General features: G+C 58.9%; 1 protein-coding gene across 6 annotated transcripts in view; it reads right to left on the reverse strand.

Moving 5' to 3' along the window:
- Positions 1-2201: 2201 nt before the first annotated feature.
- Positions 2202-25401, reverse strand: part of KLHDC4 (kelch domain containing 4) — a 43287-nt gene continuing 20087 nt past the window's right edge. For all 6 annotated transcript variants that reach the window (XM_045076405.1, XM_045076406.1, XM_045076407.1 and 3 more), the window contains 7 exons: positions 13971-14063; positions 10864-11023; positions 6220-6295; positions 4843-5051; positions 3953-4355; positions 3154-3252; positions 2202-2968 (listed from right to left, as the gene is read on the reverse strand). In XM_045076405.1, coding sequence (XP_044932340.1) covers positions 2946-2968; positions 3154-3252; positions 3953-4355; positions 4843-5051; positions 6220-6295; positions 10864-11023; positions 13971-14063 — 1063 coding nt within the window. In that variant the 3' untranslated portion in view covers positions 2202-2945. The remainder of the gene's footprint in view (positions 2969-3153; positions 3253-3952; positions 4356-4842; positions 5052-6219; positions 6296-10863; positions 11024-13970; positions 14064-25401) is intronic.

Consider the following 25401-nt stretch of genomic DNA (forward strand, 5'->3'; position numbering starts at 1 on the left):
TAGGAAACAGCTGCCCCTCCCCAGCCCCCAGGCAACACCGTGTCACCTCCTCCTCACCCCAACACACGTGGGGGAACTGGTTCCCAAGTGGGAGCCTCACTTGGGTCACCCGATTTAAACCCAGCCTTATGCCTGAACTCCCCTGGGTGGCAGCCTGAGATCCCTTTGAGCCCCGGGGGACAGCCCTGACGAGACCATCTGTCACCAGCAGGCCCTGGGCAGCCTCTAGCCCCTCAGTGTGTCTCTACTGCCAGCTAGCCGCTGACTCCCCTCCTGTACAACTTGATAAAAAACCCAAAACGGGTCCAACTTCAATAAAAACCACTCTTCCAGTCTTAGAGAGAAATGGAAAAACACTGAACGTAAGGACGTTGGTTCCATTCAAGCCAACCCCAGAAATCTACCCCCTCTGGGCAGCCCTTTGGAACCCGCCTTCCTGCAACATGAGCCGCCCCGGGGCTCGGCAGAAGTCTTCACACCCCAAACCCCCCACGCCCCCCAAGGAGCTCTGCTGGCATCCAAGACGGCACAGCCGGCGGAGGAGCACCCTGCGCGAGAGGCACAGACCCAGCAGCCGGGTCGCGGCACGGGGCTCACCAACAACTCAGCCAGCCGAGGAACAGACAAGACAGGGTGTAACCGCAGGCCCTTGCTGACCCGGAGCACAGCTGTTTCCAGCTGTTCTGGCACCAGCAACACAGGGAATGGGGGCCCTGGGCTTCGTAGCGGCCACTCAAGCCCGTGGTGGCCATCAGGGCGTCCGGAACCTTCTGTGGGGCACAGCCGTCACTGACAGACAGCAGGGCAGGCGTTGCGGGGTCCTGCTCCTGGGGGGCCCCTGCCATCCCAGAGCGCACGGCCACCTCTCCGCCCGCCCTCTCCACACCTCGGGTGCGTCTGTCTGGAGTTCCAGTCTCGGCAATGCGGCAGCAGGGGCGGCTCCTTCTCCAGAAGCTTCTTTATTCATCCTGTCAGTGACTCAAACTGAGTGTTCCAGCAATGACCCTACGGACATGACGGCAGAAACAGAGACTTGTTTGTACACAGTTTCTTCAGCAGGGCTGGGACTTCTCTCTCGACTGGGCGGACTGAAAAACAGCCTCCTCCCTCAGACCTGCTCTATCCTAGAGATGATCGGACACCCTGGTCTCTGACAACAGAACGCGGAGGCACAGCTGACAAGCTCTTCGAGGACCTCCCTGGAAAGCAGCCGCACAGCCGGGGCTGAGGGCCACATGTCAGGAGAGGGCACAATGGGCGCCTGGAGGACCCGGGAGGTCCTGCACCCCAGGTCCGGCCTCCTAACAGCCGTGCCTGAGGGCCATTAAGCAGGACTGCACCCCGCGTGTCCGAGAAGACCCGGCCTGCCCCAGCGTCCAGGGGAAGGGGCACAGACACATCCCTGGGGCCGGAGCGCTCAGCTTTTCCACCAAACCTGCCCCACATCGACTGGAAGGGTACTGTGCTGCCCGGCCCCTGGCCTGGCCTCTGCGACGGCCTGTGGCAGACGCTACAGCCAAGGGACAGCTTCCGATTTCTATCTGCTAAAAAGCCCCCCAGGCTCCGCTCCAGAGGCTTGCCAGTCTGATGGGCCAAGGTCCCACTGTCGAAGCTGCCGGGGCTAAGCAGGGGAATGGGGGGGCGAGGGGCTCCTTCTGCAGCAGCCCTGCACGAACACCGTCGGGCCAGGCCCCACTCGGCCACAGGCGGCAGCGCCCCTCTCATCTGTCAGCGTCCAGGCAATGCGGGACGGCCCATCCCGGGGAGCGAAGAGGAGCCGGCCGTGTCACTAAAAACCAACAGTGCCACATTCTAGCCGCAGGGGACACTGAAGATGAAGAAAGGTGCCCGCTGGGACTCCAAGGCCCAACTTCTGACCCCAACCACACAATGAGCACCGGCCTCCAGCCACGCGGCCCGGAGCCCACCAGGGTGAACGTGCAGACGCCGGAGGCTGCCACCGCGGTGACCCCGCGCTGCACGGTGCCGGACAGCACCACCAAGTGGAGACGGTGGAGTCCCGGAGCCCGGGCCTCCCGTCCTGCTGTCCCTCTGCCCACGACAACTAGAGCCTGCGAGGGAAAGCGCGCAGGGCGGTTCGAGCGTCTCCTCCTGAAACCCGCGGCGGGGCAGGTCTGCGGAGTCGGGGACGGTTCCTCCGAGGCCCGCGCACAGCCAGCGGCACAGAACACGCACAGCCGCCCGGCCAACACAACTTTATTTCGAAGCCCGGCGAGACACAGCGTGAAGGTGGCTGGGGGGCTGCCACCGACGACTTCCAGAAATCACAGCGGGGCCCGCAGGCCGACGACACGGCCCCTCGTCTCACCGCAGGGAAACCACCCACCCCGCACCCCACCTTCTACCTCGTCTTCTAGGTGCTGCCTGCAGCGCGGGGACCCCGCCGGCACCCCCGGAGGCTGCACAGATCATCACCTCTGTCGCGGCTTCGCCCCAAGGCTGGTGTGCTGGCAATCACACCCAGTCTCAGTGACACTGAGGGGAAGGAACCGCATCTCGCTCAGGTTAACTCCAGGGGTCGTCGTGGGAGTCGTCACACAAAGCGTTTGCCACGGCGTGGGCGGCTCTCCTCTCGACGTGGGGCCCAGCGTCGTCCAGGCGGAGCTGCGCCCGCTACTGCTGAGGCCCGGGCAGGCCATGCGCAAGCTGCTCGGTGGGCAGCACCATGCGTATGGGAGCAGCTCCGTGGGACAGGAGGGGACAGGAGGGGGAAGGAGGGGTCGGGAGCGGGCAGGAGGGGGCAGGAGGGAAGCACATCGAGCCCAGGATGGAGGCCCGGGTCAGGCAGCTCCAGAGGCCCCCGCTCCCCGCGCGGCGGTGACCACGAGAGCGCCCCGGGCACAGCCGTCCGCAGCGAGGGCCCTCTCCGCCCCGTCCGAGACGCCAGCGCGCCGCACTCCTCGCGGACACGTCCTTTCACAGACTTAGGCGTCCCCCGAGAGCGCGCCTAGGAAGCAAAACCAAACTTCACTGCAGCCGCAGTAAAGCACCAAAGTCTCTCGTTGCCAGTAAAAATCAGGACTGTGGGAGCCAAGCGACCTCTGAGGTCTGGGTCCGGCGTAGGGCACTTGGCTCTGGAGCGGTGCGGCCACGGGCCTCCGGCACCCCTCGCCGCCCGCCCGCCACACTCACCCCCAGCCTCTGCGCCGCTGTCCTCGTCCCCGCCCTCGGCACTCTCGCCCTCACTGCTGTCCTCTTCGGAGTCTGTGTCCTCCAGCCACTCCTGAGCTCCTGGAAAGCAAGAGCACACGTTCCGAGCGTCAGCGCGGTGGGGCCGCCTGCTCAGGGGACTCGGTGTGGACGCAGCTGAGCCCCGGCACCGCCACATGCTCGGAGGAAACGCGTTGTCTTTCGGCGTCCGAGCGGAGGTGGGTGAAGGAGACGGACTGGCAAAGACATGAGACCGCGTCGACTTCTCTCCCGCTCCCCGGCTCTAGCCTGGTCTTGCGGGAAGACGGAGGAGTCTCAGAGCCATCGAGTAACTTTCCCCAAAAGTGTGAATTTTAACTTTATTCCTAGTCTCCAGCCTTAAAGAAAGGAGCAGCGGCTTGCGTCCAGCAGCTGCCTGTGTAGGACGTGGAGGTGAGGGACAGAGCAGTGCGGACCAGAGCAGGGGCAGCCTGGAGGCTCCCCCATGTCACAGCTGGGAGGCCGCTATCCTCGGACCAGGGGCTCCGGGAGGTCTGTGCTCCTACATCGCCTCTCGGAGCAGCGCCAGGACAGATGTGAGGCTCCTCACAGTGCTAGAGCCGGCGGCCCACCCGCTTCCACCCCCAGGACAGGGTGACTAGGGCCCAACGAAGGGAGACGCAGGTGGGCTCAGTGACACAGGACAGATGGGGGAGGGCTGCTTGCAGGCAGAAGTGGCAAAGGCGCTGTGACAGGGTCCCCAGCCCACCATGAGGAGGTGCGTCCCTCCGCCCTGGCTCACCTGGATCCATCTCCACCAAAGCCGTCCACTCCTGCATCTTGTGCAGGTCCAGGCAATACAGGTCGCCAAGCGTGACCTGGCGGTCACCTGCCTCAAACATGCCCCCGTAGAGGTAGAGCCGCCCATGCTTTATGGCCAGCATGGCGTTCGAGCGGGGGCTCGGCCCCACCACGGGGCCACCGGCGTTGTCGGGGCTGTCCTCCTCGTCAGACGGCGGCCGTCCAGCCGAGCCCGGGGCAGCCAACGTCTGTCTGATGGTGACCACAGTCCCATCCTCTGTGACCACCTCTCTGACCACCTCCACGGGCCCCTGGGCTCCAGCCCCCCCACACTCCTGCCCGTCAGCACTTTCGGGCTCTGTGGTTTTGCCCCGCCTACGTTTCCTCTTCTCTGACTTAGGTCCCTGTTGATAAAAAGCAAGACCATGTGTTTTACCCACAGACAGCAGGGAGCAGGCAGCGTCCTCAAGTCCCAAGGGGGGACTAGGCCACACCAGAGAAGCCCCTGCTGCGGTTCAGCCTGGGGGCCCGCAGCCCCCGACCGGGTGTGGCCCCCTGAGAGAAAGGCAGAGAGGCCCAGGCGTCCAGACACTGACCACACGTCTACGGGGTCTGCTGCAGAGGCTCTGCAACCACAGTGAGTCCCTGCTGGAGTGGGCCGCCGACCCCATCCACTCATCTAGACCTGAAGCCCCAGGGGGACCCCACTGCGGGCACGGCCACCCAGGGCCCCACTGTGGCGTGGATGGATGGAGCACCCACGGGGACCCACACACCACGGGACCCGAGAGGCCTTGGCAACCCGAAGCCTCGCCAGAAGAACCGGCCGACACGACGGAGGGAAAACAGGTGTGGCCCTGCACGGGGTGCGCGCCCCAGGCCCAGCTCTACCTTCAGCTGCCCTGCAAACCAGCGGTTCTTGGCGGCGTCGTAGAAGTGCAGGTCATTGAGAAAGTCCCCCTCCAGGCTCTCCTCCTCCTCCTCGTCACAGACACCCCCGAAGAGCAGCGTCTGATGGTTTGGGGTCACGGCCACCGAGAAGCCAGACCTCGGAGTGGGCTTGGCCCCCACAGGATTAATCCGGGTCCATGTCCACTTGCCTGTCGGAAGAGAGGGAACGTGGGGTTGGGGGAGCTGCCGCAGGCGCAGCCGGGATCGCCCGACCTCAGTTCACTCGTGCGGAGCCCTCCGCGGAGACAACACAGTTCATCACGCCCCAGGGTTTCACCTGCTCCTGCGCGCACTGAGCAGTATTCCCACGTGCTCTCCGAGGCCCCCCAGCCAAGCACGCCCCAGTGGGGGCTCTGAGGCCAGGCTGGAGCGAGACAGGCAGGCCGTGGTGACGGAGAGCCTCGCGCAGCGCCATGCCCTGCCTGGCGGGACCGCGGACCCGAGGTAGCTGCTCCACACAGGAGCCTCAGAACCACAGGCTCCCCCGCAGGCAACACGCTCACTCTCAGCACGTGCCCAGTGAACGTGGCACCCCACGCTGGCGGTCCAGGGCCTGCCACCCGGGTGCACAGGCTGAGCCCATGGGCTCAGGGGCTGGCGCCTCAAACATAGTCCGGTTCTAGCTCTGGCTCCCAGATGTGCACACCAGGCAGGTTTCTCCTCGGCTCCAAACCTTGGTGCCCAGGGGAAAAGGCAGATGTCCTCCTTGGCCACTGCAGGGCAGCGGAGCTGGCTGCCTGCGAAGCGCCCAGCTCCACGGGGCGGGAGGGCAGGAGAGGCCCTGTGCCCTGCCGGCCCCGGGGCAGACCCAGGACCAGCCGCACCACCGGGGTCCGGCGCAGCCGGCTCACCCCAAGATTCACAGACAGGCCACTACCGGACTTTCTGAGCTTTAGAGAGCAAATGTGGGGGCCAGTGGCCCACGAGAACCATGCCCAGATCCCACATCCTGGCACCCCTACTCTTGAGTGAGGACAAGCCAGGAACCGGCAGACAGGAGATGGCTTCCCCCGGCTCTGAGGGGAGCTCCTGGGTCCATGCTGCTCGCGCTGGCTCGCGCTGGCCATCCCCAACATCCGAGGGGAGACACACCGGGGTGGTCCCCACCACGCAGACACCTGGGGTTATTCACGGAGCCCCCGGCCTGCTCAGGCAAGGACTCGCCCGTGACTCGGCACAGTGTGCGGGGCTCGCTGCCACCCCCAGGCCCCCAGTGCCCCCTCCCCGGGGCAGGTGGGCTCTCGGATCTCTGCCCTGCTTCCGGGAGGAGCCCGGGGCCCACGCCCATGGCCCACGCCCACAGCCCAGCGCCTGTACCTTCTCTTCCATCCTCGGGCTGCAAGAGGAACATATCTGAATGCTGGGTGCCTCGGTCCACATCCTTCTTGACTCTCTGCAAGAGAAACAGGGAGCCGTGTGAGAACCGGCCGGGTGCTACCTCCGGTGCCCCGCACAGACCCCTCAAGCTCACGGTCTGGCTTCCTGTCAGGGTGCGGCGGGGATACCTCCAGAGCCTTCCTTTGGACCAGCCCCCCAAAATATCGGACCCACAACCAGTTCAATTCTGACCTCATTGAGCAGATTATGATAAAAAAACGCTGTATGATTTACTGCCCAAGAACGGACTCTGCTACAAACTCACTGGTCTTAACCAGCACCGTCACGGCAGGGACACTCCAGCGCGCTCTTGCGGGAGCATCTGTGGCTCTGCAGCGACCCTGTTGTAGTGTAGGTGGAGGGGCCCTTCCTCCAAGGCCACTGGAAAGTTCCATCACAGTTCCCGCGTGTCCCCCACACCACCATCTTTCAATCCACGTGCTCAGGCTTCCCCGCAAAATCACACACACCGTCCAGCCAGCCAGTCACGACCATTTCACAACTTTCCTGAGCATCTCCAACAACGGAACCAAGGTTTCTCAGCCCCGTCGGCCACACGGCCCCAGGAACCCCCGTCTCCAGCGGCCCTCCGGAGTGGAGAGGCGGCAGCGCGCCTGTGCTGCTCTCCCGTCTCCCCACACATCCCTGCTGCACAGCTCCCGAGGCGCTGCCCCTCAGCCGACTCGTTTATTCACTCAGTCGTCGGCTTGTAATCAAACAGACTCACGGATTTTTACGTCACACTCTGAGCTGTAATCAAAGCTGCTTTCCTTATTTTTGTTGCTTCAACTGTTCCAGCTTTGGCCACTGGAAATCCTTTCAGGGGCTCCTGTGTCCATCTGACGTGCCCCCTTATGCAGGTTTCCGGCGAGCCCTTCCGTGGGCAGGGACAGCACAAGACCCTCCAGCCTCATCCCTACATTTTTTGACCCAGGCCTACGATCAGCCATTTCCCCAAGGAGCCCCGGGTTCTCTCACTGAGATGGTCAGAAACCAAGATCTGGGTACCGGGAGTGCTGCTGCTGCTCCACACCCCCCCCCCAACTTCTCCAACTTCTTCACCAAATGCAAGACAAGATCAGGAGACACACGAACGTCTTCTCTCAAACACGGGTGTGCATGTACTACAGCAGGGAGAAGCTGGTTTCCTTCTGGAAAACAAAGCCACGATCCAACTGTCCACAGATGAGACATGTGACCTGACCAGCCTAAACCCAGGGGGTCGGATCAGCCGTGCATAGGAACCGGCCCGCGTCTCCGGAAAGGGGAACTGGGGGGGCCTATCTGGTGCTCCTTCCAGACACATGTGCAGAATTCAAGTGAGGCAACGTCTGCACACCAGCTACTCAGACACGACGTTCCTTCTCTCAAGCCGGGCTGCGTGGCGGGAGGGGCTATCGTTTCACACCAAAAGGCCCAACACCTGCAGGAGCGGAATTCACACGCAGAGGCCCCGCCCGCCGGGGGGACCCGGAAGGAGCTCAGGGACTACTCCACCTGGGGTAGAGACACACGCCAGAGCTGGGCCACAGCCCCTGCACTGCCGCACCTGCTGACCTGTGTGCCGTTCGGCTGCCGGCAGTGGTCAGAACCTGCTCCATGCCGCACCGATTAAACACCTCCTCCCCAGGCCCACCAGCCAGATCCCTCCCTGAGAAGGGTGATGCCACGAGCCCAGGGCCACGACTCTGGGGCAGGCTGGCACGCAGGCCAGGGCTCTGGCTGGAGGCGGATGCATCATACACCTTCGGATCAGAATGCACCGGCACCGGGGCTGCCCGCCCCACCAGCTCCCCAATTCCTCCCGTAGAACAGCTTGTCCCCAGAGGGCGGGGAGAGGGTCCACAGTGCCTGCAACCAGGTTGAGAGTCAAACCATGTGGAAAGGACCACGTGGGAGAAGCACCTTCAAGGAACCCGTGTTCCCAGGGCCACAGTCTCCTCAGCACTCCCTGACCGGGGCCTTCGGAGACAAAGGAAGACCCCACATGCCCTTGGGAGAAGGTGCTCCCGCAGCTCCCAGGAAGAAGAGGGGCACGGCGGGGCAGGGAGGCCCACAGCCTCATTGTTCCCGCCCCGACGGCGGAGAACCAGCACGGAACCACCCACAGAAACGACCCCGTGTGCCAGAGCTATCCTCCCCAATGGCAGGAAGAGCGACTCCAAAAGCAGGCACGAACGCCTGGCTCACCAGGCTGACACGGGGCAGAAGGCCGTGCCCCCCTCTAAGCAGCCAGTGTTGCCAGCCGGCCGCCTCAGCATCTAGGCGCTGGGAGGTCCTTTACAAAGTCCGCGCCATCGCATCCCGGCTCCCCCGGATGCGCAACAGCAGAGAGCTCTCGATGGCCGTCCGGGGACGGCTGCGGTGCCCAGGTGGCCGCCTGAGGGGCAGGACACCACTCCGACGCCGTCTCTCCCACCGCGCAAGTCCAGACCCTGCTCCGCCGGCCGCCCCAAACTGCTTCCAGGGCATCTGCGCCGGACGCTGTGTCCGGCGGGCGGCTGTCCGCTCACGCACCACCATGGTGCGCGACAGCGCCTGCCCTGGGTGGGGACTCGGGACAGGAAGGAGCACTCCGCCAGTGCAGGCTCCCGGGACCCGGGCACGTGCTCCAGTCGGGGCTCAGGCAGCCGCCGCCCACCCGGAATGACTCTCGTATTCCACAGGAGCCAGAACGGTCTTCCCCGGCTGTGATCAACGCCACGGAGCCAAACAGAAAGGTTTTCCCCGGGGATGCCGACACCAGAGGCCCGGCGCAAGTGACCTCTGAGGGAAGGGCCGCGGCGGGTCCGCAGCGCTGCCGGCGCCGCCAGCTGGAGAGAGCAGCTGCTGCGAAGCCCTGCCGGGAGCAGGCAGCATGGCCCTTCCGAGGCTCATGAGCATCACGAGACTCCCTTCTGCGCCCCACTCGGCGGCAGCGAAGCACACAATGTAGGCGCAAGCGCCCGGCAGAAACCACCTTTTCCTGGGCCTCCCGGCAAACACCTGGCTGAGGCCGGAAAACCAACCTAGGCCCTCGTTTCAGAACAAAGGCTGACCACTTCCTGAGTGGCAGAGCCGGGACGAAGCAGGCAGAAGGGGACGCCACCCCACTGCGGGACAGACTCCTTGCCGACGTCATCCCGAGCACCCGCAGGTGACCTGCTCGGCCCCCAAGTCAGAGGGCCCATTCCATCGTGTGGGAAATGAAATTTAAAACCACAGTGAGACACCACACATCCACCAGAAGGGCCAAGAACAAAAAAGACTGGCAGCGTCACGCGTGGCCAAGGATATGGGTGACCGGTGCAGAAAAGGCTGCGACCCACTCCACCCTGTGACCCCAGCAGTCCCACTCCTGGGTATTTTCCCAAGAAACCAGACGGCAGAGCCACACGTGACCTGCACAGGAACGCTCAGAGCAGCACTGTTCCTAATGGGCAAAAGCTGGAAACAGCCCGGTGGCCACCAACAGAGAGCCGGGAAACTGCCGTGGTGGAACCTGCTTGGCACGAAGCAGCGAGGAACTCCACGTGCGACAGGGTCGGGCCTCAAAAGCACATTGAAGGAAGGATGTCTTCCTCCACCGAGCACATCTGCCAGAAGTCCCAGACCAGACACGTCGAGGACAAGGGGGGACAAAGCAGCACCTGCCTCTGGGTAGGGGAGGGCACGGCAGAAGAGCACTCCCCAGCCCCCACCCGCTCGCCTCTGTGACCAGCAGGTACACACTTAAAACGTGTGCATCACGGCAGAGAAACCACACATTCAAAATGGGACTTGGAGTGGTGCCTGACGGGCTCAGCCAGAGGGACATGCGCCTCTCGATCTCGGGGTCACGAGTGCGAGCCCCGACAGATGCAGAGAGAATATAAAATAAATAAGTTACACAAACTTGAACGCTGACCTCCATGCGCTGCTACGCACGCTCCGGCATTCGGAGGAAGGGCCCGATGCTGCACTTTTCCCCGAAACAGGCCCAGAAAGATGACGGCGGACGCTGCGAACGGCTCCAGGACGCGAGGACAGCAGAGCGCTAACTACAGAAGGGTCTGGGGGGCGGGCGTCAAGCGCTCACTAATTCTTTTAAGTCACTTTGCACTGGAGACATTTTCAAACTCTAAAGACTAAGAAAAAGCCTGCACTGAGACACCGGCTCGGCCCTCTGGGGCTCCGAGGCACGTGCCAGCGGGGCGGGGCCGCGGGCAGGCACAGATGCCGGGTGGGGGGCACGTCCCCGAGGGGAACGCAGGGGCGCTCACGCCAGCCCACCTGCACTGCCCGCACTGGCGGCTCTACCGCCACAGTTGCCGGACCACGGTAGCTGGTGTCTGGGGCTCAGCATGAAGAGCCCCCACACCCCGCAAAGGGAATCCCGCACACTGTGGCAAGCCGGCCATGTGCATCACAACACCGTGTGGCTTCATACGGCTGAAGGAGTCTCCGTACATTCCCAGGGGAACAGGGGAACACTGCATCCACTTCCACTTCAACAGAAAGTGATTCTAATAAACCGATTCACAATCCTATCTGGAAGTTTCCATTCCTGGTGCCAGTGAACAAGGCCAGAGAGGAGCTCCTGGTTCCTGCCCGCGGCACCCTTACCTGTTTCGAGTAGCCCCCGTAGATGACAATGCTGCCCTGCGGGGTGACGGACATCTGGCAGCCCGATCGGGGTGTGGGCCCAGCCCCCGATGGGGACAGTTTGCTCCACGTGAACGTGTCCAGGTTAAAGGCGTGCACGTCGTTGTAGTAGATGTAATCTCTGGTGGCGACACAAAGACACAAACGAGGAGGTGGGGACATTAGAAAGTGACTCTGATTCAGACTAAAGGCAGATTTTCTGCCATTTGTAGTAAGTTACCGGTTTCATTAAATCCACACAAAGGGACCCTGGGCATGTGTGAGTTTGCATCTGGGAACTAGAGATAATGCTAGCCTAGGGAAACACGGTAATTTGCCTAGAGCTGAAAGCCTTTTTAGCCTGAAAGTTATACCAAATTTCCTTACAAAGTTTAAAAAACCTCAATATTGCAAGTCATTACATTAGGTTACCATGCGTGTACTTCTAAGTTCAGGACTTACGAGCCAAGTGCAAACTCAGGAAGGAGACACTCCGAGCTGGGCTAGAGCCGGGTGGAGACCCCGAGTCGGGCTGAGCACTCCTGAAACCGGCGTGCCTACAGGCCCGTGCCCGGAGCCCAGCAGCTGGGGAGCAGTAAGGGGTCCCTGCCGCTGTGCCCTGCCTAGCGCTCCTGGGACTTTAGTGGCAAAGGACTTGAGCGCAGACAGGACCGTGAGCAGGAGCTTGTGCAGGGGAAAGCAGCGGCTCAAGGATGCGGCATTCTGGCGTCATTTCACGGACAGCCACGGGCAAAGCCGAGACCCTGGGTCAGAAAGACACGAGAAGATGCCAGGAGTTGCTCTCCAGGTGCTCAGGACAGCCAGGCCCTCAGTGGGAAGCCATCCCCCAGTGTGAGCAACTGTGTCTCTCCGACTGCAGCGGTCCGCAGCCAGCGTGTGGAAGGGCAGCCGGGAGAGGCGTGCCGGCGAGAGACCGGTGTCCTCTGCCACACACAGCACGGGGCACAGGCCGCCACCTGGCCGGTCCTCTCCTGACGGGCACCCACGGAAACACACCCTCTGTGGGACGGCTTTTCGTGCATGGGGGAACACGGAGGCTCAGAGTTCTGGGAGGGCATCACTAGATTCCACTGTTTCCGCAGATTTCGCACTGCAGGTGTTCAGTAAGAAACTATCCTGGGGGCACCTGGGGGCTCAGCGGGTTGGGCGTCTGCCTTCTGCTCAGGTCACAATCCCAATGTCTTGGGATCGGGTCCCGCATCAGGCTCCTTGCTCAGCGGGGAGCCTGCTTCTCTCCCTGCTCGTGCTTTCGTTCTCTCTCTCAAATAAATATATATTTTTTAATTCTATTCTACACATAAATATCAACTGTTCTTCAGTTTTTAAAAGCCAAACTAACTTGTTTCATATGGAAGGTGACTGCACAGGTAGCTTTTCTGGTATCTTTGCCTTTTCCTGTGTGTGTAATGTAAGTACTTCATAAACAATTTTAAGCAAGGTAACAGACTGTAATAGTTTTGAAAACAGTTCTGATTTGGAAAATGTTGCACTTTACAACCATTACAGACCTTGATCCACTGTCTAACCTGTGAGCTCCCAGTCCAAGGGCCTGTGCTGGTCCCACCGTCTCGCACTCGAGAGGTGAACTAACGTAGCAACACACTCACAGACCCCGTGTGTGTGACAAATAATTCCTTGTTCAAAAAAGAAAATATCAACAATAAATCATAAATGACAACCCCTTAGGTATAAACTTTTACCAACAGCCCAGGCTCTCTCATCCAACACAGCAATACGCCCTGCACACCGGCGGGGGTGGGGGGGGGCACTCTTCAGTGGAGGCCACACCCCACTAGGGAGCGGGGGGCCCGGCTTCCCCACCTCGGACATGGGGTCTCGAGCTGCTCCAACACAGCGTGGGCTCTGAGACTCAATCTTGAAGCATGATTACACCCACGTTACACCCTGAAGGACACAAAATCGCTCCTGTTGAGCTTGAATTATGTTTTTAAAATCCCCCCCAAAGCTTTTAAGAATTTATGTCCCCTTTCCTCAAGTAATAAGACACGTTCACTCACCAAGACAAACTGCAGCTTTAACCGAGCCCCACCCCCACCCCTCAACGGAGAGCGGGCACCGGGGAAGCGACAGCACGAGACCCTAGCGCAGACCCCCAGCTCCACACCAACGTCCAGTGAACGGGTCAGTAGCCGGACGCTGTCCGGAAAGAGCGAGTGAGAGAAATGGGAGGGGCCGGGACGGGTCATCAACGAACGACTCTGCTGCCTGTCACGGGGTCAGGAGAGGGAAGTGTGGACCATGGCCACCAGGAGAGACCCCTGACCGCCCTCCCCCATGTGGGACCTGGTCAGAGGCAAAGCACACACAGGGGCCTTCACCAGGCAAGACAGCCTCGCCGTGTTACACAGACCAGCACGGCACGACGGTGGTGACAGAATAGGGACCTGTCATGTCCTGTTTCTCTGGACTCAACTCGGGACCTGTGAGAGGCGACGGTGTGGACGACAGGCTCCCAGCAACTGGAGAGCCAGTGCGCCTGGCCGGACATGAGCACACATGGAACACACAATCACGGCGGCTCGTACCAACACGGCCACACACAGGCACGCAGGAGGCCCCTCTTCAGACAGCACTGCTCTCGCCACGGTCCCCAACACAGACAAGTTCAATTTTAGCCCAGAGGCTCTCAGAGTGGGGTCCCCCAGCCAGCAGCACCAGCAGCACCCACATTTGCTGAAAGGCAGATTCTCAGACCCCATCCCTAGCAAGTCAGAAAGCAGAGGGCGGGAGCCGGCAACCAGACTTTCCACAAGTCCTCCGGGCGAGTCTGTACCAGGGTAAAGGCGGAAAATCTCGAGTTACCAGGATCGGCCATATCACGTCCAGGTCTCAGTGCAAACCAAGGATGCAGAGCCGCCGCTCAGCACTGCGGACTTCGAGACACTGGGGGCAGAGCGCGGGGGCTGCCGCTTCGCCGCGTATCCACGGAGCCGGCTCCGGTGTTCGGGACGGGCGGCACCTCCCGTGCGTGTTCCAAGTGGTTCTTCCCACAAAAATTCCGCTCCTTACCGTCCCAGGAAAGACAGATCTCTCCGGCGGGTACCAACCTTGTACTCTCATGGAAGCCACCAAAGAGGACTAGCTGCCTCTTCCAGACCACCATCCGATGTCCGCTCCGGCCGGAAGGGCCTCCCGATGATCTGGAATGGGAAGAAAGAGACCACTTTTTACACCGAGTTCTGTTCCCGAGCACTGACCGAGAACCGCCGAACTTGACCACAGGTAACCCAGACCGAGTCTACTAGCTCCTACAACCGTGGAGAACCAAACAGGAGACCGTCTCCATGACCTTGGAGTAAAGACACCTGAGCGCAAACAGGGCCTTACAGAAACTGGACTCGGTTAAAACCGAAAACCTCAGCTCTTCAAAATAAACCATCACAGAATCAAACGACAGGAGACGGAAAGTGGGGGGCGATTTCTGCACTCACCTGACCAATGACTTGCACCCAGAATACGTAAAAGAACCCTTGCATGTTTTGAGTAAGATAAACCCAGTACGATTATAGGCAAAGGCAGAACAGGAGGCTGAGACGAAAACAGGAAAGAAAAGACGCGCGAACAGCCAACAAGGACAGCAAGAGACGGTCACCTGCCTCCGCCCTCAGTCGTTGGGAGCGAAAGCCCAAAGCACAGTGTGGTCCCTACCCAGGCCACTAGCAGCCAAAACCCAACGACAGGCTCAAGTTCTCCTAAAGCCACGGGCCGAGAGCTGGCTCGTCCGCACAGCACGGCGGCAGGGGCAAGGTGGCACGACCACCGCGACTGTTCCTTACACCGTGAGACGTGCTGGCACATGACCTGGCCATGGGATGCCAGATCCTCACTCAGATCTGGAAACACAAGTGCGTACAAAGACCTACACACACATCGAGAGGAGCTTTACTCCTGTCGAACACCGGAAGCGGCCAAGATGTGCCTCGATGAGGGAGTGCATCGAGCGCGGTGCGTTCACTACAGCAGACTACTTCTCGGCAACGGAGGAGGACGGTGCCCTGAGACATGCCACGTGGACAGGTCTCAGACACACCACACCCAGCCGAAGAGCCAGCAGCCGAAGAGCGCGTACTGTGGGATTCCGTGCTCAGGAGAATCTTATTTTATTAATATTCTGCTTCTGTATTTGGCACACGGAATGAGAGAGCACAAGCAGGCAGAGCAGCAGGCAGAGGCAGAGGGAGAAGCAGGCTCCCCGCTGAGCCGGGAGCCAGACGCCGGGCTCCATCCCTGGACCCCGAGATCATGACCTGACCCGAAGGCGGGCGCTTCACTGACTGGGCCACTCAGGCGCCCCTAGGAGGTTCTTAAAAAGGCAAAAATCCATCCCTGGTGATGAGAGTAGCCGCCTAGGGCCAAAGAGCACAAGCGCTGACGGCAAGTGGGCAGGAGAGAACTTTCCGGACAGATGCACACCTCATCTGTCCCGAGCACGGCGGTGGTTAGACAGGTCTGTGCATTAGCAGAAACTCCTCTCTAACCGTCCAGCTAAAAGGCCGTCATTTCACTGAATGTGATTTTATCTCAATAAACCCAACATAAAAATACACGGGATAAAAAAACCCAAAGAAGGGACCTCTGAGCTCTGGTCTGGCATCAAAGGACTTGGAAGTCACCCCTCGGTCCCAGCAAGCGGGAAGCTGAACAGACTGAAAGCCGGCCACTCTTCCTGACTCACGCACAGGTCGAACTGCGGGCCCCGAAGTAAAGGCCGACAGGCGAGCACAGGAGGCTTCTGGAAGCAGAAGCTAGCGGGCGGACGCGGTCAGGAAAACCTGCACTGGACAGACACACTGCAGGAGGCTCAGTGTGGCCACATGCGGAGTGGGATGCTCCAGGGGGACCCGGTCACAGGGCCTCCGTACTGGGAGACTTACCCGAGGGGCTCCATCGCCCTCCCACAGAAGTGCCACCAAACAATCCGCTCGTGCCTCCGGCAGCGGCAGGGCACAGGGGCAGGAGCGTTCTGAGAAGCGCCCGAGCATTCTGTACCCTCAGGGCCAAGCAGCGACCCAGGGCCCTCCACGGGTTGCAGTGGTACCAGAGGCGCACGGACCCGAGGAAGGGAGACGGTGGGCTCCAGCTCCATCTGGGCATGCGGCCCACCACGAAGGGAGGAGAGAAAGCAAGAGGCCCTGGGAGTTCTAGGAGGGAGCCGAGCCCTCCTCCCAGGACGCGCACCAGCCCGCTCACACGCCTCCTCCTGGCCAGCAATTCCAGCCCGCGAGCAAGGGGACGTGTACGAGGCGCAGCAAAAGGCAAAAATCTGCCCGCAGGTTCAGAGCAAGCACCAGAAGCAGACAGGCAGGGATCTTAAAGCGCCTGTGATGAACACGTTTAGGGCTGTGACAGTAACGCAGACGGCATGCAGGGACAGGCAGGCAATGAAAGCGGCGAGACGGAAAGCCTAAGAAAGAACCAGAAAGCAATACGAGAGATCAAACGACTAACAGAAACGCAGGCTGCCCAGAATGGCTGCAACAGGCTTGCGAGCAGGCCCGGCACAGCTAAGAGCCCCAGAGCCAGAGGATACAGCAAGGAAAAGCTGGAAAACCCCAAACCAAGGGGAACCAAGACTGGGAAAAAACCGAGGACAATACCCCAGGGCCGTGGGGCGATTACGTTCCAGGCGGAACAGAAGCAGGACGGGCTGGAAGGAGAAGACAGAGGGCCAGAAGGACACCGCGCCACGGCGAGAAGTTCCCCAGACTGAACTCTGACACCAAACCCCGATGCAGGTCGGCGGACACGACGCGGACTAAATGCCAAGAACGGATACCAAGGCCTGTCATTTTCAAATTACAGAACACCAAAGGTAAAGAAAAAAATCCCAAAAGGAGCCATGGGAAGCGACACCTTACCTACAGAGAGACAAAGGTGCGAATCCAGGCCGGCGCCTGCTCAGACACCGGGGCGGCCAGGACAGGACGAGGAGCTGCGGCGGCAGCGGAGAACCCCAGCGGCACCCGGCTCCGCGCTCTGCGAGAGCGTCCTGCACAAGCGAACGAGGACTGTCCCCGACACACCAAGATTAACGGACTTGGTGCCAACAGACCTGCCTCACGAGAAATGCTCGACAGTCTTTGAGAGAGCGCGAGCGAAAGACCGTGCGCGCGCGCCGGAACCCCGAATCCACACAGACGAAGGAAACGGACTGAAGAAGCCATAAAGTGAAGGTAAAATAAAAATGTTTTCTTTTCCGGGTTCTTCCCCTCACAACAACAACTGGTGCACAGTGACCAGTCAGAGCGATGTGTCTGACTGTGTGTGCCTCTGCACACACGTGTCTTCAGCTTGTCCTTGGGGGAGAGAGAAGACAGCAATGACACAGCGACCGGGAGGGACTGAGAGCACGTCGCCATCTCAATGCACGCGCACAACTCGCGAAGCGGCACCACGTTATCGGAAGGTGGACTCGGGTCGTTGCACACGCCCACGGCCCACCGCAGGGAGCCACCCAGAGCAGCAGGAACGTTGGTGTAACGGACGCACTGAGAACGGAGAAAGCCGGAATCCTACCACAGGATCAATTAAAACCACAAAAAACACCAAAAAAGTCAAAGACAAACAGAAGAACAAAGGACAAGGGCAACAGACGGGACAGTGACAGCACGGGAGACTGATCCAGTCTGCCGATAACGACGGCGAAGGCTAACGTCCAAACCCACCGTCTAATGACAGAGCGCGCCAGACTGGATCAAAACACAAGCCCCAGCCATGCGCTGTACAAGGAGCCCATCCCGAACATGCAGACACACGGAGAAGACGCACCCGCCACCAGCTAACCAGGGAAAAACCAGAGTAACTGCGTTTCAGAGAGCGCAGACGTCAGAGCAAGGAAAGTCACCAGGGATGTAAGCGGGCGCCACCTAAGTACACAGGGATGAACCCTCCAAAAAGACGGACCGGTTCTTACCACGTACAAATCCAACAACAGAACGCCCACCGACAGAATGCCAAACTATGTGAGGCAAAAGCTAACAGAACTGCAAAGAGAAACAGACTTATTTGCCGTTGCGCTGGGAAGACTCCACGACCCTCTCTCAAAAACGGACACAGCAGCGGAAACGGATGAGGACAGAGCTGAACCCCACGATCAATCACCAGGATGGAACGGACGTCCACAGACCACGTCATCCAACAATGGGCAAGAACATTCTTCTCAAGCTCACTTAGAACATTCACCATGACAGACCACATTCTGGGCCACAAAACATACCATAATGAACTGAAAATAACAGAAAAAAGACAATGTCTGCTTGTTAGGCCACAGTAGGAATAAACTAGAAACCAGTAATAGATTGCTGGGAAAAGTCCCAAACACATAGAGGTTAAACAATATTCTTACAAATAACATGTGGGTCAAAGAAAAAATAGGAAAAATTTAAGAATATTTTGAACTGAATGAAAATGAAAACACTATCAAAATTTGCGGGATACAGTGGAATCAAGTGCTTAGAAGGAAATTTGCAAGACCAAATGTACTAATTAGAAAAAAAAAATATCTCAAGTCAATAACCTAATTTTCCACCCCAGGAAACTTGAAAAAGAAGTAAACAGAAGAAAAGAAATAATAAGAATGAGAGCAGACAGGGTGCCTGGGTGGCTCAGTCGTTAAGCCTCTGCCTTCGGCTCAGGTCATGATCCCAGGATGCTGGGGTCGAGCCCTGCATCGGGCTCCCTGCTGGGCGGGAAGCCTGCTTCCCCTCCACCTCTCCCCTTGCCTGGGTTCCCTCTCTCGTTGGGTCTCTCTCTCCCTGTCAAATAAATAAATACAGTATTCTTTTTTAAAAAGACCCCAAATAACCAACACAATACTGAAAAGATCAAAGTCGAAGACTGACCTACCTGACTTTAAGACTTGCTCTCAAGCTACGGAATCGAGACAGCGTCGTGTCAGTGCGGAGTAAGCAGACCGGTCGGAGCGCACGGAAAGCCCAGGATCAGGCGCCCAGAAACACAGTCATCCGGCCCTTACGGAAGGCGAAAAGCCATGCGACGGAGCGACAAGACGACGCCGACACACATGTGAAAACATGAGCCTAGACGCAGACCGTCGTCCTGCACAAGCGCGGACAGAGCTAGCTGTGAAACAACCGATAACCTGGACGTCGCTGACCTTTAAAACGTCTCCTCTGCAGAAGGCGCTCACAGGAGAACCAGCAGCCACAGCCTGGGAGAAAACATTTGCAGTCGACACATCTGAGAAAGGATCAAAATCTCCAAGGAACTCCTCAAACTCGACAACAAGAAAACAACCGGATTTTAAAAGAGCTGACACGTGGGTGTGCTTCCTGGATTCTTACCGGTTACAAGCTCAGCTCCTGTGTGAGAACCGGGCTCTAGGTGCCTCGGCTTCCCGCACGCTGCTGCGTGGCTCCCACGGCCCAGCTCCACCGCCTAAGAGAACTCGGTCCAGTCCAGTCCACAAAGCCTCGGCAGCTCCAGGCTGCAAAGGGCGGCTGCGACCTGAACCACACAGCCCAGCACTTCCTATACAACGTGTTCTCTTCCGCTTGTTTTTGTGCATTATACACAGTTTCCCCCAAAACTAGGTACCACAAAAAATACATTAACAGCGGCAGCTGGGTGGCGCAGTCACTTAAGGTCCGACTCTTGGTTTCAGCTCAGGTCATGATCTCAAGGTCATGAGACAGAGCCCCACATCTGGCTCCACACTAAGCATGCGGTCTGCTTGCAATTCTCTCTCCCTCTCCCTGTCCCTCCTGCTTATGCTCCCACGCTCTCTCAAATAAATAAATAAATAATTTTTTTTTTTTTTTTAAGATTTTATTCATTTGACAGACGGAGATCACAAGCAGGCAGAGGCAGGCAGAGAGAGAGGAGGAAGCAGGCTCCCCGCTGGGCAGAGAGCCCGATGTGGGGCTCAATCCCAGGACCCTGAGATCATGACCTGAGCCAAAGGCAGAGGCTTCACCCACTGAGCCCCCCAGGCGCTCCTAAATAAATAAATCTCTAAAAATAAAAAAATAAAAAACAACACCACAAACCATCAAACACACAGAATCTCAAAATGAAAACAACGTTCGAACGGCCCAGGGTTTCCAGACGAGGAGCGCATCGCACACTGCCGTGAGGACTGCCAGGGTCTTCCCTATGCCAATCCAGAACCGATTCCCTTCTCCCCACCTTTCCCCGGATGCTTGATCACGGGGTCTCTCTCCCCGAAGGCCCTCAGTTCATTAACGTCCCAGGGAATGTGTTACTCAAAACGACCACCATACTTGTCAGGGGAAAGTCAACCAAAAGTAATCCGTAATCCGTGCCTGTTCCTGGAGGCCGGACCCTGTTACCGCAACCTTTACGCATCAGCCTCTGGGCAGCCTCGCTACGCGCTGATGTCAACCAGCATCACAAGTCACTAAACCCTCCTCTTCCACTAGCAAGGGCAGCTCTTATAGTCAACTCTTCAAGGCTGTATTTACACGCAACCCACGAGGGGCACTTCTCCCACTTCAATCTCCTCTTGCTGGATTTGGCCCACAAAGGTGAATTGAGGATCCTGACTCTGTCGACCAGTTTATCCGCTCTCCCTTCCAGCTTTGTATCACCCACAAATTTGGGAAGCATATTTTTACGTCCAAATTCCTGATAAAAATACCAAATGAACACAGCTCTGAAGGAGGGTCTGGGCCCACCAGGACGCCACCACCCACAGATTCCTGCAGTGGCTGGGCACCCACCTCGACTGGCAACAGCATGCAGCCACTTCTGTCCCCAGCGTGCCAGCTGCTGAGGAGACAGGCCACCCTGCGTGGCAGCCCATGACAGAGCCGAGTAAGAAGAAAAATACCTCGCATGACGGGGACAAGGACGCTCCCTTCTGAGAGATCTTCTCCTACGATACTTTAAAAGTACAACCTGGGGAACGAATTTTCATTCAACAACTAAGCCAGTATAGTGCTTCCGATTCTACTTGAAAAAGAGTTACGTGGAGACCCGAATGCTACGTGACCCTAATGGCCCACTGTCACGGCCCGAGGACGCCCAGCAGCCACAAGGCTGCAGGTCCAAGGCCCTCGCTCAGCCTCCTGCCCACCAATTCCCTTTTTCTGGCAGCAGCCAAGTATCACTGTTTTGTAACCAAAAAGAGAAAATTTTTCTATAAAAAGACTCTATATACCCCTTTAGAAAAATAAAGCCAACCAGAAGAGCCTGTTTATATCTGAATCTCCAACGGGCACATTTCAACTGCCGTCACTCCTAAATACGGAGTCCTAGGAAATTAACAAGTCCTACTCAGCCAGGTCTATATGTGGCGCAAAAACACGTGTGTAACGTTGTGGGAGTGAGCGCTTTTAAACACATCTGAGCTCCGTGCAGAACGGCGTCCAACAGGGCAAGCCACCGCTCGCGCCCCCAGCCCTCCGGAGGCCGCCGCGGCGACGTCTCCAGGAAACATTCGAGCATCAGCCCCCTCCGTGGCTCCAGCACAGACAGTGGTTAAGCAAATGTAGGCAAATGACCCCCTGAGTTACTTTAAAGTTTACGCCTTACGAAATGATGCGCTCTAGCAGCGGGCCGCACCAGGTGGCCCCAAGATGTCTGGGGAGCAAAGGAACCATTTCTCTCATAATCCCCGAGATTCAAGGTCACACAGGGAGACCCGACAGCGAACTTTGTCTCGTGACTCATCCTCAGAATAGAAAAAGCCCCTCCTCCAAGAATGGTTATAACATGGCCTGAGGAGGAATCGAAACACGTACAAGAGCATCTCCCTTTGCATTTCAAACCATGTACCTCTGGAATTCGGCCCCATTTTTCCAAGGAGCAACAGATTGTGGGCAAAGTAAGTATAAGGTATTCAACTGCATCGTACAGAATAATCGGTACCAGTCTCTAGAACCCAGGCAACCTAAAGCACTCTATCTTTGTCTTACTTTTATTTTAACTGTTACTATTAATGATAACACTGCTGTCTCTGGGGGTTTCTCTTACACTAGGCGGGCTCCTTTTATGGGCTCTCATTGGTAACAACAACCAGAGGGGCAGGTACGAGCCTTTCCCATTTTACAGATGAGAACAACAAGACCTAGAAGTCAAGAAACACACCAGGCTGGCCAATGGCAGACCCAGAACTGAGAGGACACAGTCTGCCCCAGAACGCACAAGCGCAACCACCAATTACGACATAAAGCCACCCCAGATGAAGCTGGAGGTCTGAGCACGGAACAACCTGTGTGTCAGTAGACCTGAGCACCGACCCTCGGGACAGTTTCCACACCCCCGCCCTCTGTGTGCCGGACCCTCCCCCTTGCCCGGGCGCGTCCACAGCGAGTGAGCCAGCAGGCAGGTGCAGGAGTCTACGCGCACTCCTGCTCCCAGTTCTCCAGGTGCTGGGCTCACACCCAGCTGCAAAGGAGGCTGGAGAGCGCGGCCCACAAGCTCACAGCTCCCGGCAGACCCCAGAGAGCAGGCGACATGTGTGTTCACTTCCACATGCATTTCAGGTCCCAAAATTCACACTCTCCAAAATTACATGGCATGGTCCTCACAACCGGATCAGACAAAAAACTGCCCCTAACGGCCCTCTCCGAGGGTGCCACGTGTCCCACGCGTCTCAGATGCAGCGTTAACACACACACACACACTACGGAGGTCTGAGGACCAATGTCCGTGCCGTTCGCAAATCAAGAGAAAATGTGCACACACGTTGTATTTTATTATTCAACCATTTTTATTGCTCATCTACTAAGTGCTTAGATGCACAGAGAAGTGCCTGAGTTGTATGCAAACGTTCCTGGCAGCATTGCTTGCAAAACAGAAGAGTGCCCAGAGCCCAAACGTCCGTCACAAGCGAATGGATGAGCACAATGTGCCCTGTCTGTACAATGGAATATCATCTGGTCATAAAAAAGCACCAACTGGGGCGCCTGGGTGGCTCAGTGGGTTAAGCCTCTGTCTCTGGCTCTGGTCATGATCTCAGGGTCCTGGGATCGAGCCCCGCATCGGGCTCTCTGCTCAGCAGGGAGCCTGCATCCCCCGCCCCCGCCTGCCTCTCTGCCTGCTTGTGATCTCTGCCTGCCAAATAATTAAATAAAATCTTAAAAAATAAAATTTTTTTAAAAGCACCAACTACCATACAGAGTGGGCCTTAGAGACTCTGTGAAGGGAAAGTTGGTCCCAAAAGCCCAGCAGCTGCAGGCCCGTGGTTGTATGAAAGACCTGAGAGAGGCAGACGTGCAGACACAGGGTAGATGAGAGCTGACCGGGGGGTGGTAACGGAGCAGAGCTTCTCTCTGCTCTGCGTGAGTGGGCGGCGACGGCGACACGATTCTGTGAGCCGTACGTCGTGGAAGGGTGACCTCCTGGCACGAGAATGACATCTGAACACACAAAGTTCTAAGCAGCCCGGCTTCCCTCTGGGTTTCGAGTCACAGGTAACTGCTGGGGCAGCCCCAGATTCAGAAACAAACAGAAAAGGAATGCCGAAATCTCTGCCCCTTGGTGACCCACCGTGGGCGTGCCCATCCTTTCAAGAGGGTGACAATTCTGTTCGGGGGCAGAGCAGGTGTGCAGGCATCCCCCGGGGAAGACAGAGGCTGAAGGAAACCTCAAAACATCTGGGAAAGCTGGGCACACGTGACCTGAGGCCGCCACCTACCGCGGGCCTTCCTGAGGTCAGCCACCCTGCCGTCTTCTCGTCTCGCACCGTCATGAGGTCGAGTGGACGTCTGCTGCTAGCGACGCGAACGGGAGGCAGGGAAGCCCCGAAAAGACAGTGGAGTCCACTCGGTGTCCAGTGTGCGCCAGAAGCAGCGCCACAGACGGCCGCGGCCAGAGCTCGCCCACGGGGCTGCCGAGCATACCGGCACCGCAGCGTGCAGATCCGTGCGCCAGCAGGGGCCGCAGCTGAACGGGCACGAGCCTCGGGAACCCCCACCTCACTCGGCCTGGACACACCCGACAGAAACACACGGACGCGCGTCCCAGCATGTGTCCGGGCATGCGGACGGCAGACCCCTCTGCACCTTCCAGAACCCGGTGACTTCCCGATGCCCGCCCAGCACCCACGCAGCGTCCTGTGTCCGCACGAGAGCCCCGCAGAGCTCCGAGTGAGCCGGCTACTGCCCCAAGCCGCACGGACCGGGCTCCTGGCAGCGACGCTCAGGAACAGCCAGGGGAGGCAAGACTCCCTCCCTGTGCTCCGGGCCGCACAGGGGTTTCGGGCACAGCGATAACGCGCTTTTCTGGGCCTAAGCACAAAGGGTGTTTGCCTCCACGGATTTCATCGAGCTGCACGGAACTATGGAAATTCATCCAAGTGTAATTTTTAAAGCGGCACTTTCCCAAAAACCAAGCTGGCATTCGGTCATGGAGAGGACGTCCTCTAGCAGACGGCAGCTGCAGAGGTGGTCCCCAGCAGCGCCCCCCGCCCCGGGTACAGACAGCACTCGGGGCCCTGGCTGCACCCGCTCGGGCCCCACAGCCTCTGCTGGCAGAACCGGGTGTGTGGTGGGACCACCAGGCCTGGGCGTCCAGTGCACAGCACGGCCGTGAGACAAGGCTACGTGCAGGCACTGGCCGATCAAGGTGTCCCTTTCAGTGACCTGACTGCAGACCTCGGCACAGCGGCTCCTCCCTGACCACCCTCTGCAGGCCCCGACTCTTCCGCCCGGCAACCTGAACTTGCTTCCCCAAAGGCCCTTTCTCCAGACCGGCCCCTGCACGCAAGTATGGGCCAGCACACTTGCTATCTCCGATCAGTCAGAAGTCGTCAGCCAGCGAGAGGGAATCCGCCCTGCCCTCCCAAAGGGAAAACCTCCTTGAAAGCCAGGAAAGGGGCTCGATACGCGCGACATGCCGATTTAATACAGCCGAAGCTGGCCTTGACCTTTCTCAGGAAGCCTCCTCAACCATAAAGCTACCCCCACAGGAGTGAGAAACGTTTACCGAGAAACGAACAGAGCGCCGGGCCAACAGATGCATCGACGTCCTGGCTGGGGGCTCGTCCTGCTCGCCCGCCTCCCACCCCCGAGCGGCGCCTGCCTTCATCTGCGGCTGGCCTGCCATCACCCCTGCGCCGTCTCCCCCGAGCCGCGTGGGGCTCCGGGGCTTGCTCCTCTACGGTCTCCGTAGGAATACACGCTCGTGCCCCCTCTCCCTGCCGGTCCCCGCCCTCTGTGTCCTCGTGGCACCATCTCCCCTACAAAACCAACTGGTCCCATGGTCACGTGAGTCAGCTCTCGTGGCTTCTGGAGCAGTGGGAAACCCTTCTGCAGATCTGCGCGTTCCCTCCCCCGCCCCACGTGGAGGGCGGTGGGAAGCCGGGAGGGCAGGAGAGGGGGCGGCGCAGGCAGCACCTCCCTCCTCGGCTCAGAACCACCTCTGGGGCAGGCGGGGCGGGAGAAGGGCTGCAGCCTGCGGGCGGTCCGAGCACCAAGCGTTACAGAAAGACAGAGCTCGGTGCCCGAGATCATACAGCATGGGAGCCACCGAGGACATGGACGAGGGCAATGG

The sequence above is a fragment of the Mustela putorius genome, unplaced genomic scaffold, assembly GCF_011764305.1.
Source record: "Mustela putorius furo isolate JIRA1106 unplaced genomic scaffold, ASM1176430v1.1 tig00000174_pilon_pilon_pilon, whole genome shotgun sequence".
NCBI classification, from domain to species: domain Eukaryota; kingdom Metazoa; phylum Chordata; class Mammalia; order Carnivora; family Mustelidae; genus Mustela; species Mustela putorius.